Genomic DNA, 19,724 nt, shown 5'->3' on the forward strand with positions numbered 1-19,724 from the left:
AGGAAGGAAGGAAGGAAGGAAGGAAGGAAGGAAGGAAGGAAGGAAGGGGCGATGGGGAAAAGCATCTTGCAGTCAGAAGCATATAGTACTATTCACATTAGGCATTATCTGAAGCTCCTAAAATAATTAGGAAGATGCTCTCTCTATGGAAGCACGGAGGAACTGCAAGAGGATGGAGTTAGGGCCGGTAGAGCGCTAGTGATATATCTATTTATTAAAACTTAGCTACTAAATAATGCTGTTCACATTTTAAAGAAGAATAACATGTTGCAATCTCTTTTACTAGTGGTGATCCAGAATAAGGGATAAAAAGGATGAGTGCTGAGTTAAACATAACTTAGGGAACATGAATAGCACAAACATGATCTCATATACTCAGTCATAGCAGAATGCAATTCAGAAAATACATAGAGAAAGTAATAAAAAACTAAAATTTAACAGTCCACGTTTTCAGTTTTATTATATATTTCCCTACTCTATAAAGTCATTTCCTCTTTATTTAGAAATAATAATGACAATAACAATAATATCATCTAGCAATTATTGAGTATTTACTAAGATCCAGGCACTGTGCAAACCTTTTGCTCACAGTAACTAATACAATTCTTACAGCGACCATTAATGCAGATGCTATTATTAAGCAGTTTTATATATGAAATTCAGAGGTTATTCAGCTAGTAATTAGAGAAGGTAGAAAAAGAACTGAGAAAAGTATGAGCTGTTTACCCATAGTAATTTTTATGCTAGTAAAATCAAAATCCAAAAAGTAAAATAAATAATAAAATGATATTTTAAAAAACAGATTCTAATCATATATGTATAAAGAGTTTTCTAATTAAATAAATTAGCTAAGACCTGCAAGAATGCTTTTTCTTTCAAGGTATTGAAACCCTACCCTGTTAAAAGTGCTATAATATTTTTTTAAAATAAAATGTTTCAAGTGGTACCTAGAAGAGTTGAGCTTTTCTTGAGTGTTGTGATTTGTCTGCTATTATGGTAGAGCAGTGGTTCTCAATGAAAGTGATTTTGTATCTAAGGGGTCATTTGGCACTTTCCGGAGACATTTTTTGTTGTCATGACTGAGTAACGGAGGTGTGCTACTGGCTTCTAGTGCATAGAGCCAGGAATGCCACCACGCATCCTACGATGCATGTTTTTTTTTTTTTTTTTTGGTATACAACCAAAAACAACTTTAATCAATGTCCTTTCCATGAATTTGTCCAAATAATTCTGTCTACTGAACAGAATCAATGCTGTTATATATTTATTTTTAAGCATTGTTCTGCCCTTGGTTTCTTAAGTGTCACAAATGTTAGTGACAGAACCAGTAAAAACTCTTCATAGTTCTTCCCATTCCTTTGCTTCATTCTCACCTTAGCATTCCTTAATACACCAAAGGAAAGGACTGCAGTTTTATTTAATGATTTCAAAAAGAGATAATTATATAATATCATTGGCAAAATAGAGGGTCAAGGAACATCATATAATTTATGAGTTTATACAAAACACACACATGAACGCACAAACACACACACACAAGCAATTGCTACCTATTAAAAGCCAAGTTTTTGAGAAATTGTTGTTCATGAGAATGTTGGGTTCATACTATACACGTGGCAGGCTGGGAGTACATGGAAAGTCTGCTGCCTTTGAGTGGCCATGATTCATTCTGTTAAGTGAAAAATATGTGGGCACTGATTCTGAGTAACCCACCCTTCTAATTGTTCACTATCTTTGAAACAGATTCTGAGCAGCTGAGATATGGGTATAACATTTCAAAACCATTGTTTACACCATTTCTTTATTCCACTGTGAGTTAAGAACTTGAATTAAAATGATAAAAACCCATGACCAACTCAGGATTTTGCAAGAACATAAAGATGCTTCCTGAGTGCTCTCCTATCCAGAAGCCTCTGTGCTTCTGCAAATGTCTGGGGCAAGCAATTAGTGGCCTTCAGTTTTTCTTTGTCCTCTTATTGTTCACACTGAGAGCAATAGTAGCAACCTTCTCTTCTAAAATGCCTCCTCGGATTTGAATCAGGAATAAATTAAATGTTTACTAGGTTGTAAAAAAAAAACAAATTCTTGAGCTAGCTTTTGGTGGTGTGTGCCTACAGACCCAGCTACTCAGAAAGCTGAGGCGGGAGGATCACTTGAGTCCAGAAGTTCAAGGCCAGTCTGGGTAACAAGGTGAGACATGAAAGAAAAGAGAAGAAAAGGAGAGGAGAGGAGAGGATTTCCTTGGTGTTAAAGGGATTAATTGTCTTATATATATAGGAATCAAGTAGTGTCCATGAGTCCACAGACAGAGACAAAGAACCAAATAATAATAATAATAATAATACCCGGAAAGGCTCAAATATAGAAGGGGCACAGATTAGGGCTAAAGAAGTAGCCACGTGTTCAAATGACACCGAAAGCCACAATGCTGACATAGACATAATGTCAGGTAACTGGGGATGAGGGACAGGCTCTCTGGTTGGAACTATGGTTGACTGGAGTGTTTGTGTCCCAGCTGAAAGGACAATGGCTACACAGTTCCAAACAATTTTTGTCTTAAGGAAATGATAGCATGATATTTATTAGTAGCCCTAAATATTGTATTCTTAGGTGCAATTTTTCTATCTTAAATATTGACAATAATTCACTTAAAAATCCCCAGCCAGGCTAAGAGAAATCTATGTATGTGTTGAATATGGCTTCTGGCCTGGCAGTGCATAACTTCTGCTACCCAGGGTGATTTATTTTTACACAAAGTTTGAAAATTCTAAAGCGGGGAAGGCAAAAAAAAAAAAAAAAAAAAAGTCTCAGCAGAACTAGTTGAGTTGATTCCCTGTGTGGTAACCATCAAAGCTTAATTCAAGGAGGTTTCTCAGGGCAGTGCCCTGGGAGAATAGAAGTCCTCTAACTCTTACAGAGGTGTGTTACTGAAGGATTCCAGCCTCTGCCTGAGGACAAGGCCAGGCATGATCTGTTGAATCTAATAAAAAATAACTGAAGTTTTTATGTTCTATGTCTTTCGTATCTCACTTTTAGTAATTTGTATTTATTGCTTCATATAAAAGTATTTCTTCACAACAGATAGGAAATGAAATGTAAGTAAACAAAACCTTGCCCCTTACCACATAATAATTTGAGAAGCATTAACTTCATAGAGAAATGATTTTCTTTGCAAACTGTTTAAAGAAAGAGTTCTATTTGGATAAAAGGATAGAAAGAAAAGGTGAAGCCAGAAGTAAAATTAGAATGTTTTAGGAATTTTTATAATAAGTTACACCCATCAAGACAAATTGTACCAAGAGAGAATTACTACTAATAATTTGTCTGAGTCATACACCAATATTTGGTACCTACAGACTGGTATAAACCCAGGATTTGGAGAAATTGTTAGGCTTTAAATATACTTTTAAACAGACATTAAAAGGAAGCAAGCTTTGGGCAAATCCTCCTCTACTTTATCCTTTTCTTTTAGGTGGTAGCATTGGCAAGGACATCATCGACATTTGGTGCAATGACACCTTATCTATTTTGTTACCTTAGCGTTAGAGACCTTGTAAACCAGCAGTTCCACTTGCAAACTATTCAAACATGGGCCAGTTCATTCACTGATCCAAGACCTAAGAAAAATGGAGATAATACTCCTTCCTCATAGGATTATTGTTAGCATTCAACTAGTCAATACATATAAAGTGCTTAACACAGCACAAGACAATGCTGGAAGCAGTAAGCTCTGAGTCAATGGTAACTAAGAAAAAAGAAATCCCCGCATTTTGTTTCTAACATTACTTTCTATTTAGCAGCACACCAAAGGACAAAAATCATCTGTGATAATGCTGGAAGCCAGGAACTACCTCCAATCAGAAAGCTACATGTTTTCTAGCCACATATGGATCTAGTTCAACTGCAGTTTCCTGAATGAATGTGGGTCTTTGCAGGCTTTTCCAAGCACATCCAGCATAGCTCAATCATTGGAACCTGAAACAAAGCTAATGCTCTGAAAAGCCGCACATGATAGAAATTAAGCTACCTGTCCTGAAAGTGGATGTGAAGGTATTTAAAATGGGAAGGGAATGACTTAAAAGAAAAGGAATCTAGGCACAGTCTCCTTTGTATAATCTAAATGCAGCCTGTTGCTTCCTTGTGGAAATATTCCCAGAGTTAAATATACTATTGTGCCCATTAACAAAACAGGTTTCATATGCACTGTGCATGTTTAATGTGGTACACTATCCTTCCGCAGATGCCTTGAACATTTCACACTGAAAGTTGGGAAATGAAACTCTCCACCCAATTCTGAGCAGTTTAGTAAGCTCTTGCTGCTATGTTATGCTGATGCTAGGGCCACAGGGCATTTTCTGAATAATTGGATTTAAGCTTAAATAATGATCAGATGCCCCTAGAAACCTACTGACAGACACCAGACTCAACAAAGAAACAGAGGTTTTTCATTGCAGTATTGACTCTGTGCAATTTTAGCATGTTGTATTAAAGCTAAACTGCAAAATAAAATAAAAATCATTTTAACTTTTGCACTGTGTCAGATAAAGTGTATTTTTTAAATGAATCATCTACTGTGGACCAAATATTTCTGCAAACAGCATATTGATTTGGTAACTTAAAAATTATCTTAATTTCATCTTCTAATGCCAAATTTCTTTTTGTGTTTGCTTTGGGAAACAAAATAATTACCTTTTCCCACCTAAGCGGTATTTGATAAGCTCAGCATTTTCCTATCCTTGATCCTTTACAATTAGGGCTGAAGCTGACGATTCCAGTAGATATTTTGGTTTTGGAAATGGTAAGAAAACGGGTGTGAGTTGCGAGGTTCCAAGAAAAAGAAAATCCTAATTTATTAGTAGAGTCACAGGAAGAGGTAATAAAGTCAAATTATTGCCCAAAGAAAGCAAAAAGTAAGTATCTTTGGTCAGTATTTAAAGAACAGCATAGTGGGTAAGATTGGGGCACCTACTAGGTGCTGGACCCTATTAAGCACTTTACAAACACTACCAATTTAATTCCTCATGAGAGCTTTGTAAAAGTATTGTTAGTCGCCTTTACAAAAGAGTAAACTGAGCTGTAAAGAGGTTAAGTAACTTGACCAAAGTTACATAGCTGATGAGATGAAGAGCTGGGGTTTCAACCAAAGCCAACCCTGGACATTAATATCGTTATGGACTGAATTGTATTTCCTCAAAATTCATATATTGAAGTCCTAACCCCACTGTGACCGTATTCAGCAATAAGTCCTTTGAAAAGGTAATTAAGGTTAAATGAGATCATAAGGGTGGGTCCCTAATACAAAATGACTGATGTCCTTATAAGAAGAGAAAGAGACAGCAGGGATGCGCGTGAACAGAGAAAAGCTATGTGAGGACACAATGAGAAGAAGTGCATCCAAAGACCCAGGAGAGAGGCCTTAGGAGAAATCAAATCTGCCAACATTTTGATATTGAACTTCTAGGCTCCAGAACTGTGAGAAAATTAATACTTGTTGCTTAAGCCACCCAATCTGTGGTATTGTGTTACAACAGCCCTAGCTAGCCAAATACAGATGTGAACTTTAAAAACATATTCTATGTTGTTTATTCTTTAGAACACGATGGGCTAGTGCAAGTGTCATAGGCCTAGGGTTATGGGTGTCTCTCTTTACTGCTCTGTCTTTAAGGTCTGACACATAATAGATGCTTAACAAATTTTGTCGAGGGAATGAATTAACGGATGAGAACAAAAGAATCCTATAGTGATACTGCTCTTTGCAGGGCTTTACTGTGGCTAAACTATCTAAACTACAAACACCACCCCTGTTTGGATCCTGCAATACATCCATGATGTAGTGATGACTGCTTCTCTCATCTTCAGTCAGCACCATGTTTAGCCTCCCAGCTCTTGCTTCCCAGCATTCAGTGCTTCCTTTGGTGCATCATCCTATAATGATGCTTCTTCACTGAATCATCCACCAACATCTGTGATGTCCCCAGTGCCCTGGATCTCTGTTGTCATGCATCACCCCTGTCTCTCACAGAAGCTTCCTCACTCACTATTTTCCCAAGAGAGACAGACTGCCTAAGACTTAAGTCAACAAAAGATCCCCAGTGACAAGCTAATGGCAGCCTGCTATCTGATCTCTCAAGAAAAATGAATTTTGTAAAAAGCTGTTTTAAATTTGGATAAAGTACTATCACACAGTAATGACATATTTGATCCCCAGAGAAGACAATAAATCACATTTCATTTATCACCTTATTTCATAGGTAAAGGAACTGAGGCCCAGTCATTTCAATGATTTGTGAGTTCATGGTCTTACAGGATCTTACCACTCAAAATGTGGTCCACGGATGAGCAGCAATGCCACCCCTGAGTACTATGAGAAATGCAGAATCTCAGCTTGCATTTGGTCCTGCTGAATTGGAATCTGCACTTTAGAGTTGAAAAAGCGCTTTTGGAGCAGTAACAATGTAAAGATTTGAATCCAGATTCTGAAGTTCCTAAATGAAGGCTCTCTGCCTAGATGCTTAATCACTGGGACTCATGAAAACAATGTCCTCCCTCCCTTTATTTGTCTCCCTGCAGTGCCTTGATTCTAATGGTAGACTATTAGCTGGATAGGTAGGTCAGGTGAGACCTCAGGGTTGCAGGGCTTTGGAGAACCTTTAAATCAGGGAGTCTGTTTACCCTCTGCAGACCTGAATCTACACAAGGTGACCCCACAGGGTGGTGCAGTGCTCATTACCACATATAGCTGCCAGTGATAACCTACATTATCACATTTGATCCTCACAATAATACCATGTGGGAGCCTTGCTTAGCCCTATTTCATCGATAAAGAAAGTGAGTCTCAGATAAGTGAAATAATAATTAACAGAGCATTTGCATTGCTGGTTTCTCAGACTCAGGCTGGGCAGAAGGATACTTCTCCTAAAATCATAAAATGATTCCAAGCAGTTTTGTGGACACTTAGTGTCAACACTTCAAAACTTCTAGAGCCCTCTCTAATTCTGGGTGACTGTCCCTTTTCTCTTCCTGTGGGATAATAATGAGAATCATCATTCTGGTCTGAGAACCTCTGATATTCTTTATTGCATTCTTTTTCAATCAGCTCTGAGGCTGTAATAATGGGTGTTTTCCCTTCTCCCTTGTGATACAACATGCCAACTCCTTGAATGTATATATTCATTTCATGTTAGATGTTCTGCTGAAACCCTGAGAGTCTTGAAATGGAGCTGGGATGGATTTATGATAACAATGGGTGGGTGAACCCACATGCATTCTCTCTTTTGTTCAACACTGGAAGGAAGACGTGAATGACAGCCCATTCCTTTGGGATCACTTGTAGGTTATAATGCCCACACCTTAGCTTCTTTAGTCATGGTGAGATGAAAAAGAAACAGAGCAGCTACAGGGAAGACGTTCAGATTCCAAGTAAAGCCATGGATATGATGAATGAATACTGTGACTGATATTCCATATGGAAAGAAGGTGTGAACTATTAATGTGACAGCTGGAGGAGAAAAGGGGCATGCCGTGTGCATTAATGTTCTACCACAAACCATCTCCCGGTATGATCAACTGCTTTCTGGCAGCTCCATTGACCTTGCATGTGCAATTTCTAGTCACTCTTTATGTTCAGAAAAATCTCCCTTTTGCTATTTACTTGCCAGTAACAAGAATAAGGAGAGGAATATGTTTGCTCTGGCGAAAGGGCTACATCTTGAGACTCTAAGGATCCTTACTTAAGATCCGGGAGACTCATAGATTTACCAAGTAATATATGGAGTCCTGCGAGTTACGTGGCCAGTAAAGGCCAGTAAAGGAATTTGAGAGTCCCTATTATTATCCAATTTCAGTGAACTGCTGATCAGTTCTACCAAGACTGAGTTAGAGACAGAGCCAAAAAATACCATTTTAGTACTTTCCTACTGTTTCTTCATTTAATCTGATGTCCACACTGTGTAAAGGGTACTTCAAAATATGCCAATCTTTTTATTCACTGGACAGTGCACATTAGAGCCTCATTCCTACAGAGTGCAGCTTAATAAAATTAACTCTGACTCAGTAGGTGTGTGAAATGAGATTCTCTCTATCTCATCCCACAGTGATTTGGTCCAAGGACAGAGATTTTCAGTGTTCTAGTTAGGGTTGAAATACTGTGTATAGCTGTGTAATTTTTTTTTTACCCAAAATTGATGATGTTTGAGTGCATGGATTTAATACTTCATAGGAATTTCAATAAAAAAGAGAAGGCTCTTGGCAAAAATAGCAATTGTTTTTTTCTTATGGCTAGGGCTATTCTCACTTGGGAAAGGAGTGTTGACAATCATATGAGGTTGAAATTATGGTGAGTTGTGCTGTGTGTGCATAGTATTGCGGTTAAAAGCTTGGGAGTCAGGCCCTCTCTACTCCACGGCCTACTAATTCTATGACCTGAACAAGTTACTCACATCTCTGAGCTTTGTTTCCTTTTCTGTAGTATAGGAAACCTCAATTGCATCTTTAGCAATAAAACCTCTGGGATTATTTGGGGTTTAAAAGAGATTGAGGCAGGTTATCATTGGAAGGTTTGTGTAAAGAATGGCTAGTCTCTGCTGTGAGGCTGGGAATCAGCCCTCTTGGTTCTGTGAGAAAAAGGAGGGTATGTTTTACAGGATTCTCTACTGCCCAGCCTAATCTAGGGCACCTTACCTGTCCCTTTACTTGATGGATAATCCCATCATTAAGGTCGATCCTCTGAATACCACTGGGGTCAAAGCCGAGAATTATTATTTTGCTAAAATGGTTAAAGCATAATCCTAAAAAATTTAGCCAAGTTTTTTTTCTTGATTCTATTCATTTAATATTGAGGATGCTGAGGATCAGAAACTGATTACCAATAGTAAAAATGTCCTGGAATTCAGACTTTTATCTCTCTTGCACTGTATAAATACAACACAAAATTGGGCATATGGAAATTGAGACGTCATCATTATTTGGTCCATTCTATGCACCAACACAATGGGACCAACAAATCAGTTACCCCAAATCTCACAGTTCAGATATAAATCAGGATGGACCAGCCAGAGCAACTGAGGCCATAATGTGACAATGTCATTCAAGAAGACACTAAAATGCACAAGGAAAAAAACCCACTTGCAAAGGTCATGCAAATGTCAGGACATTTTTATTAGATTTGAAAATGGGCAGGTGTTGGAGTACTGTATATAATTTGCAGCTGCCCAATTTAAAAAGAAAAGCACGTCCACATAACATTCCAGGGACTTGGAACCCCAAAGCATACAGTGCTGCTAAGATCTGGAACTACCCAGAGAGATATCTTACAGCCCAGGGCCTGCTATTGAGTCCCAGATCTTTGAGTGCCTGGGTAAGTGTGCCCCCACCCCCAACCTTCTCCATACCTCCATAGCCAGCTCTGAAGAGAAATGTCAAGATCTCAGGGTGTGCCTAGAAATTCAACTTGCCCTCTCATCATCTATTGCCACACCTCAATCCAGTTATCAGAAGGAAGACCAGAAGCTCTATGTGTTCTGAATAGAACAACCCTACCTCTAGACACCCAGATCTTGACCAGTGAGAGTGAGATGGGGTCCCCAAACTGTGAGCAGTCTTGACAAACCTCCTCTCCACCTCCTGAACTTTCCTTGCTTCCCCACCACTCTGCTTTGCACCCTCAGTATGGATCTCATTATTCTCTGTACCCCTCTTTAAGTCAGTCACCACAAGAAACCGGTGCTCCCAGGTCACCCCTCACCTGTCTATTCTAATATCCAAAAAGCAACACTTCTCATTAACCACTAGCTCTCTGCCCCAACCCTACAAGACTCCACACCCCTTCCTTGCTTCCTTTTCTCTACAGCATTCATCATCATCACATACATGCACATATATTTAAAGTCATTCATTCTTGCTTATTTGTCTCCTCAACTGGAATATAAGTTCCAGTAGGATAAAACATTTTCTGTTTTGTTCAGTACTGTATTTGCAGTTCCGGGCACACAATAAGCATTCAATAAACATTTGCTGTATAAATAAATTACTAAATAAGTGAGCAAATGAATTCTGCCCCAAGTTGTGAAAATTGGAAATTGTGAGTATAGTAACTTCAGAAGCACAGAGAATAGTCTGCACCAGTGAGCACTGGTCTTTGAATTTCTTCCACATTTGCTATTAATGGAGTTGTGGATTGATGCTGGATACTGCGCTTCCTAGCTCTTGGAATGAGAATTTGCCAGGCACAGTGGCTCAGGCCTGTAATCCTAGCAGTTTAGGAGGCCAAGGTGGCAGGATTTCTTGAGGCAGGGAGTTTGAGACTAGCCAGAGCAACATAGTGAGACCACATCTCTACAAAAAAAAAAAAAAAAAAAAAGAAAGCCAAATATGCATGGTGGTGTGCACCTGTGTTCCTAGCTCCTAGCTCTTAACAAAGCTCAAGCAAGAGGATCTTTGGAGCCCAGGAGGTTGAGGCTGCAATGAGCTGTGATTGTGTCACTGTACTCCTGCCTGAGCAACAGAGCAAGACCTTGTCTCAAAGAAACAAACAAAAAATTGGATGCCTCCATCAAAGAAAGCTGAGACAAAAAGGCCGTCTCGTAGAAGTGTTTCATGAGACAACTGAATTTGAATCTTGTTCAACTGAGTATGGATATTCTGATTATCTTCTGTCCTTAGTCCTATGAACTCCCAGGCCTTTCCTACCAGAGCTGACAATTACGAATGGAAGAAAATCAATGCAGAGTCTAAGTGATAAGTATGATAAGATACATGAGTGGGAATTGAAAAGAAAAAAAACACAACATAAGAAAAAATGTGAGTCTACATGTTGCTTCACACTTAGCACATAGGATGGTACATACTTGGCACATAGGACAGTACATGTTTATTTAATAATGAATGAATGGATGGTAAATTGTCTTTAGAGGCAATAGATTAAGGAGAGAAAAGTAATCTATTTAGCAGCAAAAAATTTCACTACTTGTAGGTCTTGGTTTTTATTCCTTAAATGGTCACATTTCAAAATGATACAAGTCATTTTGAGAAGTGCTTACAGATTGTCAGGAAGATACTCTATACAGGCACACCTTGTTTTACTGTGCTTCACTTTATTACACTTTTCAGATACTTTGATTTTTTACAAATTGAAGGTTTGTGGCAACGCCAAGTTGAGCAAGTCTGTGGGCGTCATTTTTCCAGCAGCATGTGCTCACTTCCTGTCTCTGTGTCACATTTTGGTAATTCCTGCAATATTTCAAAAGTTTTTCATCATTATTTTATCTTTTATGCCCATCTATGATCAGTCATCTTTGATATTACTATTATAATTGTTTTGGGGCACCATGAATCGTGCCCATATAAGACAGTGAACTTAATTGATAAATATTGTGTGTGATTTCTGCTCCACCAATCAGTCTTTCCTCCATCTCTTCTCTTTCTCAGGCCTCCCTATTCCCTAATATTCAGGAATATTGAAATTAGACAAGTTAATAGCCCTATGATAGCCTCTAATCTTCAAGTAAAAGGAAGAGTTGCACGTCTCTCACTCTCAATCAAAAGCTAGAAATGATTAAGCTTAGTGAAGAAGGCATGTTGAAAGCTGAGATAGGCTGAAAACTAGACCTGTTGTGCCCAACACTTAGCCAACTTGTGAATGCAAAGGAAAAGGTTTTAAAGGAAACTAAAAGTGCTACTGCAGTGAACACACAAATGCTAAGAAAGTGAAACAGATTTACTGCTGATATGGAGAAAGTTTGAGTGGTCTAGACAGGAGATCAACCCAACCACATTCCCTTGAGCCAAAGCTTTATCCAGAATAAGGCCCTCAATACTGAAGCAAAACCCTGCACCAGCAAAAAGATTACCACTCACTGAAGGCTCAGATGATCACTAGGATTTTTAAACATAGTTTTAAAATTATGTACATTTTTAAAGATATAATGCTATCGTACACTTAATAGACTACAGGATAGTATAAACACAAGTTTAGTATGCACTGAGGAACAAAACATTTGTGTGACTCACTTTATTCTGCTATTTGCTTTATTCTGTTGCTCTGGAACTGAATCTGCAATATTTCCAAGGTATGTCTGTTTGTATCTATAGTAAATATCAATTAGAGATTATATAAATCATAATATTTAGAATATAACAGAATAAATTCACCAAATGATTTCAGGTGCATATAAATATCAAATATATTAGTCCTTCAATAGTCTTATCAGTCTTCACAGAAACAATGACTCAATGCATGCTCTATTGCTAAGAGAATCATTGCTTAGTCATTTAATTCCTTTATTTTACCTATTATTTTTTATTTAAAGTTAAGACACTCAATAGCAATAATGATACTGCTAGTCTAAAACTCAGAAGCTATGGGTTTTTCTTGAGTTGGGGAATGATTAAATCCTAGGGATTCTGCTGTGAACCACCTGCTTATGGCTCAAGCATTCAGTGAGCTAATTTATTTTGGTTTTGAATTTTGAAAAAAAACCTGTTGTTCTCCATTAATGAAAGTTTAGAAGTTATGGTTTACTAAATTTGTGGTAAAATACTTCATAAAGACAAATCGGATAATGACACATCAGTTTTGCATATTGAATATTAGTTTGTTACGGGGGTGAATATCTAGATCTGGAACTAACTATTCGGAGTGGAAATATGACAGATGAAAATACAAATGCTGTTACTTCACATTAAAATGAAAAGCTTAGGTGTGCCTGAATGTAGCTGTATTTCAGGCTGTTACAAGAATTATTTTTTTTTTTAGGTAGTCCCATTTCCTTTGTCTACTCTAAATTTTCATTTGATTTAAGCCTAATGTCTCCTTGGCAGTCAGAAGTAGCAATCAGTAGATGATCATATTTTCAAATTTATTCAAGTATGTTTTACTTTCTCAGTTTTTATTTAATCGAGCCATAGATCTTCTAAGTTAGAAATTTAAAGTTTGTCAAATCCATTTACCTTCAGCAACTACAGAACCTAAGGCTCAATTTCTTCCTGTTTCAATGTTCATAATCGTTTTCTTCCTCCCTGTTATTGACATTACTTTGGTAGAAATAGTTGCTTTTATGTGTGTGTGTGTGTGTGTGTGTATACGTGTGTGTGTGCGTGTGTGCGTGTGTGTGCGCGTGTGTGCATGCGTGTGTGCGTGTGTGCGTGCGTGTGCGCGCGTGTGTGCGCGCGCGTGTGTGTGTACAGTTTTTTTTAAAAAATAGGTCTTATGGCCTCAATAATGTAAAAAACACACATAAAGCTTTGATGATGGCATTTTTTTAGCCATCTCATTTTGGCAACAGAAGAATTTTAACAGCTTTGTGATATTCATGCTTACTTTAAATAAGAAAATGAAGTATTCTTATTTCAAAATGCATCTTGTTGTACTTAGCCATAATATCAAAGCAATATAAAGAACTTAATCACAGATGAGATGCTGCAACTAAGTGAGTTAAGAAGGAAATTAAGGTTTTCTTCTCTCGTTTTCTTCTTTCCTGCAATGGACATTAGATGCTTAATGATTCTATGCATTTTCACATTTTGTCCCACACACAGAGTAATGTATACATGCGTATCTCTGTAGGGAGTGTTGTCTACATCCCGACAACTATTATTGAGTATACACAATTAGCATAATCTATGCAATACTGGAAACTTCCCTTGCAATTTAGAAGGAATTCCCTGATTTTAATAATATTTCATACTTTTTTTCCAAGTCTGAGGCAACATAATCTTTTTATAGAATTTGCAGCATGAAACTAAATTCTCAGTTTTATTAAGGTGGCTTATCAGTTTTAATTTTGCCAGGTGCCATGGGGTGTTCTTGCTAGTATCAATTGCACCAAGTCTGAAACTGATGAAAATCCAGATATAATTAGGAAGAGGAGATATAAAAAAAGAGATTCCAAATCAGGGTGGATCCTTTTATTGTGCTGGAGGGAAAAAGTTTGTGATACCTCTTTGATAGCAACAGTGTAGGAAATGAAGTACTGATTGAAAGCCAGGTTTGAGTTGAACATTAATAGGAGGGAAATCAACATTACCCTGATTACTGCATGTGAGAAGCAGATGCTACCCCCTCCTCTTTCTGCTGATGCAACAAAAGGCATTGTGCTTGCTCAGGATAATTGGGTTGAAATAACATATGAAGAAAGAGGTTCCTAAGTCAATATCAAAACCTCAGGAACAAGCAAAGTTTTGGCATAAACAGAAGGTGGTGTTTTTCCCTCCTTTTTTGGAAGAAAAAAATTCTCTACTAATTGGCAACAGCTTGGTGCAATTGTCAGAAATATGGTGTGTTCTATTGCCTGAACAGTCAATGCCTGGCTGCCTCCCCCATGACCTATCCTCATACCACCCCCAACACACAACTCACACACATTTATTACTAACTCTTCTTGAAGATTTAGCTTATAACTGCTTGAGTAACCTCCACACCCCTCTTCCTTCTTTGCTGTTTTAAAAGCTTCCTTCTCTGTGCTCTCATAGCTTAGCATTTTTCTAAACCAGCCCAATGGCTAGGCTGTGAGCAATTGAGATTGAGAGCAGTGGTCTTGTCTCATTGGTTTTTGCATGCTGCATTTTGTCTAGTCATCAACAACAAGCCTTATCTTATTCTTTCTGCCCTTCATGCCTTATCTGATGACACACATTATGGCTTTGAAAATATTGGTTCTGTTTCAAAGATGACCATCCCAAATCACAGCATTAAAATGCATTATTAACCAAGTTTTGTCACATTGAGTTTAACTATATGTCCATAGATTTGGTCATAAAACAAAATCCATTCCCTAGCATTATAATAGAGAGGGAAACACCAGAGCAGCTCTTTGTAGGGCTTGCCACTAGAATATTATTTACTGGTACTGGGGAGAATAAATGTGAAGGACCAATGTGGTGTAATAATTAGAAACATAATATGAAGGTATACATGTGGTGTAAAATAGATTTTTCTCCTGATTATGTATGTATATATACAATATTTATTGCATATATACACACACACACACACACACAGATATCTGTAAATTTATAAATAAGAGGAGAGAGCTTACATTTTAATTCTGACAAGATAAAAGAAAATTTAAGACATTTCATCCAAATCTGCCTCTCGCATAGTGAGTATAGTTGGTATACAACTGAAACGTTTGCAGAAAACCTCAGAGCAATTGAAATGGGCCTTAAATTACTACCCTCTCACAATCACCTAATCCTTCTCCCCATCTCCCCTTCCCCAATCACAAAAATGACGTTCCTAACTGTGTCAGATCTAGGTATAATCAAACAGAATATGAACAGAGTAAAAGTTGTAATAAAAAAGCTAGCTTTGTGTTCACAGATTGACTGAGTCGCTGCTGGAGAAGGTGCCTTCCTTAAACGTTTTAGAGCCTCTTTTTGCATATCTTCGACCACTTAGTCAGGTCCCAGGTCTGCCCGTGCCCTGCAAATCCTCATTCCTCTTAGGGGATTGTTCTCCCTCGTCCACAGCTCCTCCTCTTCCAATCAAAGGTCTGACACTGCCCATTGACCACATTTATTTTTCTGCCTTTTGGCCCTGGGAGCTTGTCTGCTGTAGGATAAAAGTGGAATTCTCTGCTGTCTGCAGGGCTTTCCCCAGGGAACAGAGCATGAAACCCAAACTTATATAAAATCATATCCTGTTTGCAAACATCATATTCCCTTTGCTTCTCACTGATCTGGTCCTGTAAACCCCAGCACAGCTTGAGAGCCCATTCCTCATCTAAACAAATGCCATAAGCCCCTTTATACTTTTACAACCATGTCAAAAAATAATATTGCCTGCCAATAGTGATGTGATTGGAGTTGCCTCCTCTGAGCCATAAAAGAAGCGCAGAGTCTGTTATCAATTTCTCTAAGTGTATCAGGGGAATTACGGGTCGATTCAGTTCCAAGTTATAAATGACAACTCAAAAGCCGCAGAAGCGTTTGAAGCTGGGAGCTGATGACGACATTATCATAAAAGCCTGCTCGTCCTTACTTTTGTGGGTTTTTCTGTGGCCTATCAAGTGAAGAGGAGAAAATGAGGCTGAGAAATGACTTCAAGATTTCTTCACACAGCAGCAGGTCAGACGGCCAGGAAAATGATCACTATTTTTAGTGATATACCCTGAGGAGTGAGAACTGAAGTGATCCTGCACTGGCTCTTGTTTCCAGAGTCCCTTAATTATCTATTTTACTACACAATGACCAAGTCCTGGGATTTGGTCAAATGTTCTTTTCAACTGGTGCATTTTCTTGTAGTGCAATCACACAGGAATCAGAAATGAATCATGCCATAATAACTGAACAAAATGAAAAGCAAACACAAAGGAATTCAGGAACCTTGACATTGTTGCTCGAAATGCAATTCTGGAGAGTACATTTCACAGCACCTTAAATATCGTTTATCCACTGAGCTCCTTGACCAACACTAAATTACCATGTGCAATTTTAGGGGAAATTTTAATGAGAAGTAGAGATGTTCTGATTTCATAATGTCCCAGGTAGTGTCCTCAAAAGCCAATTAACCTATCAGTATTCTGTAGGTATATATTAAACCCCTCTAGAATGAAGTTATATATTCTAAGGAACTGGAGTTTACTTTAACAATTGGGGATCACTGAGTATTTCAGAATGGAAACCAACAGGTCCCTCTTAGGTCATTTGAGACAGAACAGTGCCTTAAGATAAAAGTCATTTCAGTAATTTCCAAAATCTCTAGGGTGCTCCCATGTTGCCAAGTTGGGGCCTTCTGAGATCATACTGGGGATCTTTTGTATAGCTAATCTGTCTGGGATTGTCCTGGAGGCGAAAATTTAGACTGGCTTAAATCCAGAGGATCCGGGGTTTCTCCTAGGACTTGTACCAAAACCAAAAATCTGAGGGGGCAAGATGGCTTTTGAAAGGCTAAGAAAACTATTTCATTCCTGTAAACAAAAATACTGAGTCAAACTGGTTCACAAGAGCATCAGCAAGTGCAAACTTGCACGCACGCGTGCACACACATACACACACACACATTCACACCTACCCTGACCTACATAAGCATCACCTCTCTCCAACCTTCTCCAGCACTGATGGAGTCAAACTAACAATGCAGGACTCCTTCTCCTGCCTCTGCTGGCCTACCCTAGACTTAGCCACCACCACTGCTGCCACCATCCAGGTGAGGTCAGCTCTAGGGACATTACTAAGGACTTACTCTATGACCCACACTGTGCATTGTGTTTGATATACTGGTCCAGAGGAAGCAGCCAATATTCACTCCTTGGTGATTTTGAAGAGTTTACTAAAGCAGTTCTAGGTGAGAAATTAGAAGTCAATTTGGGTTTGGAGCAGCTGAGTAGAGGAACTTCGCATTGAAGTGATAGTGAATTAAAAGCACATCCCAGGTCAGATCTGGGAGATGAGTCCTAGGGAGATGGCCTCAATTCAGTCCTAGGTCACACATTAAATATACAGATGCTCTTTGACTTATGACAGAGTCCCGATAAACCCATTGTAATTTGAAAATGTCCTAAGTCAAAAAAGAATTTAATCACCTAAACTACCAAACATCATGGATTAGCCTAGCCTATCTTATTCATGCCAAACACTTACGTTAGCCTACAGTTTGGCAAAAGCATCTAACACAAAGCCTATTTTATAATAAAGTGTTAAACATCTCATGTAGTTTATTGAATACTGTACTGAAAGTGAAAAATAGAATGGCTGTATATTCAAAGGATAGTTTCTACTGAATGCATAACACTTTTGCACCATCATAAAATAAAAAAATCGTAAATTGAACCATCATAACTTGGGGATCATCTATACTTCTAAATGAGTGGGGTTTGATGACTGCCACCCTTTTAATAGCTTTGATTTCCTCCACATCACTGTTTCCATTGAGTTGTCATTAGGTTTGTTTCATTTTTTGCCCCATTTACAGGTAGGCAGCCATTCTTATAAAACAGCCATTTGAGATGTTAGAAAGTAAGCACAAAGCCAACGAAACCCATTTTAAAAGTCAGCTTATCCTCTGCTTTCCAGAATTATTTTGCAAGCTCCCAGCTCCACAGGAGGTTGGCTAAAAATGAGCAAGGTTTAATGCGGGATGATGACTGTCCCATGCTTGTGGTCAAAAAGCAAAAGTCACTGGTGAGCTGTCACAAAGGGGTTATACTACATCAGCCACACTGCACTGCTGATCCAGAGGGAGTGGGGGGAAGCTGAGGCTAGTTTGTTAAAGATGAGAGCCATAGAAGTGTCTAGAAAGCTCTTTTGGAACTCCTCGACAAGGATGTGTAGATCACCCATCACCCCCATACTTTCAGCTTTTTACCCTTTACTGTGTGACTTCAGGAAAATAACTTAGCTTCTCCTAGCCTTCACTTTCTCATCTGCAAAATGGTGTTAATAACAATGACTATTTCACAAGGTTGTTTTGGAACTTAGTTGTTTGTTGGCAAACTGTAAAGTCCACACAGAGGCAAATGGATATAGCTACCGTCTTGTTTTCCAGAGTAAGCAGAATCACAGGCAAAGGAACAAAAGGCTACAACTCACTAAATCTGGCATCATCGAAATGATAGAATAAACTGAAAATATTCAAGATTTCTTTGCATCAAATTTAGTTCTCGCAGAACAATTGTTTAAAACATGATATACATGTGACTAGTTTTGTTCTTTCCCTTCAAAATCGAGTCAATTTAATTGACTTAAATATCTTAGTCTTTGAAAACTTCACCTAGAATTATGTTGTTCTAACATAACACTTAGTTCTACAGGATGATGGTTTGTTACTGGTAAGGGTTAACTTTAAACAGATTTCAGGTTATAGGGTATGTTCTAATCATCTAGAAAAATGTAGACATTTTTCTTCATGTGTTGCTGGGTTCTAACAAATTTTTCCTTGAAATGTGGTCTAAATATGTTAAGTCAAAGGCTTCCTTCATTATTGAAGACAAAAATGTCCCCAAGGGGTTCACAAACAAAATGTCCCATAATGCAAAGCTCTTTGTGAAGTTTATGCTATTTTCACCAGGAATATAATGTATGTGCATACTTAATGTGATTCTATTGAAAATGGAATTCTGCTGCAAATCTGTGTTAAACCCTCTTACAGCACCTTTTCTCTAGCTATATAAAGGCCTAGCAAAGCTGGCTTTATGAGTGTGTGACCTGCGTAATCACACGGGAACTTACAGTTAGAAGGAAGGGCCTTGCTCTTGGTTTAATTCTGTATTGCCACCATCTTGAAATTCTTAAGAATTTTTTTTAACAAGTGCTGCCACAATTTTACTTGGCACTTAGCTCTGCAAATTATGTAGGCAGTCCTGAAGTCTACCATAACCTTTACTGAGAAATAACCTTAAACATAACTGAATAGATAAATCAAAAAAGAATTTTTCTGTAATTTTATGTTATTTAAAGGCAGTAAACCAACTCGTACTTACCCCAAGTCCACCACAAGGTAATGAGGAAAAAAACTTTTGAGAGTCATCACCTATACAGTAAGAAGACATAAAAATACAGATAAATGGGGGTTATATAGTTTTTAAAACATTGGCGTTTATTAACACATAATAATATGTCACGTGGTATTTATCATTTGATGCAAAATAAATTAATAAAACTTCAGACCAATTATTCAATACAGTTAATTTTCAGAATATCATTGATCTGCCTCTCTGTATACACAAATAAGAACTAAAAGCAAATCAATATAAATATTATTGCATGTAGAGTCTACTGCCCCACATGAA

General features: G+C 38.0%; 1 protein-coding gene across 2 annotated transcripts in view; it reads right to left on the reverse strand.

Annotated features, from left to right (window-relative positions):
- HDAC9 (histone deacetylase 9) overlaps positions 1-19,724 on the reverse strand; it is a 945,763-nt gene that overhangs the window by 242,120 nt on the left and 683,919 nt on the right. For both annotated transcript variants that reach the window (XM_032759782.2, XM_032759765.2), the window contains one exon: positions 19,416-19,465. In XM_032759782.2, coding sequence (XP_032615673.1) covers positions 19,416-19,465 — 50 coding nt within the window. The remainder of the gene's footprint in view (positions 1-19,415; positions 19,466-19,724) is intronic.

The sequence above is a fragment of the Hylobates moloch genome, unplaced genomic scaffold (assembly GCF_009828535.3).
Source record: "Hylobates moloch isolate HMO894 unplaced genomic scaffold, HMol_V3 SCAFFOLD_1, whole genome shotgun sequence".
Classification (NCBI taxonomy): Eukaryota; Metazoa; Chordata; class Mammalia; order Primates; family Hylobatidae; genus Hylobates; species Hylobates moloch.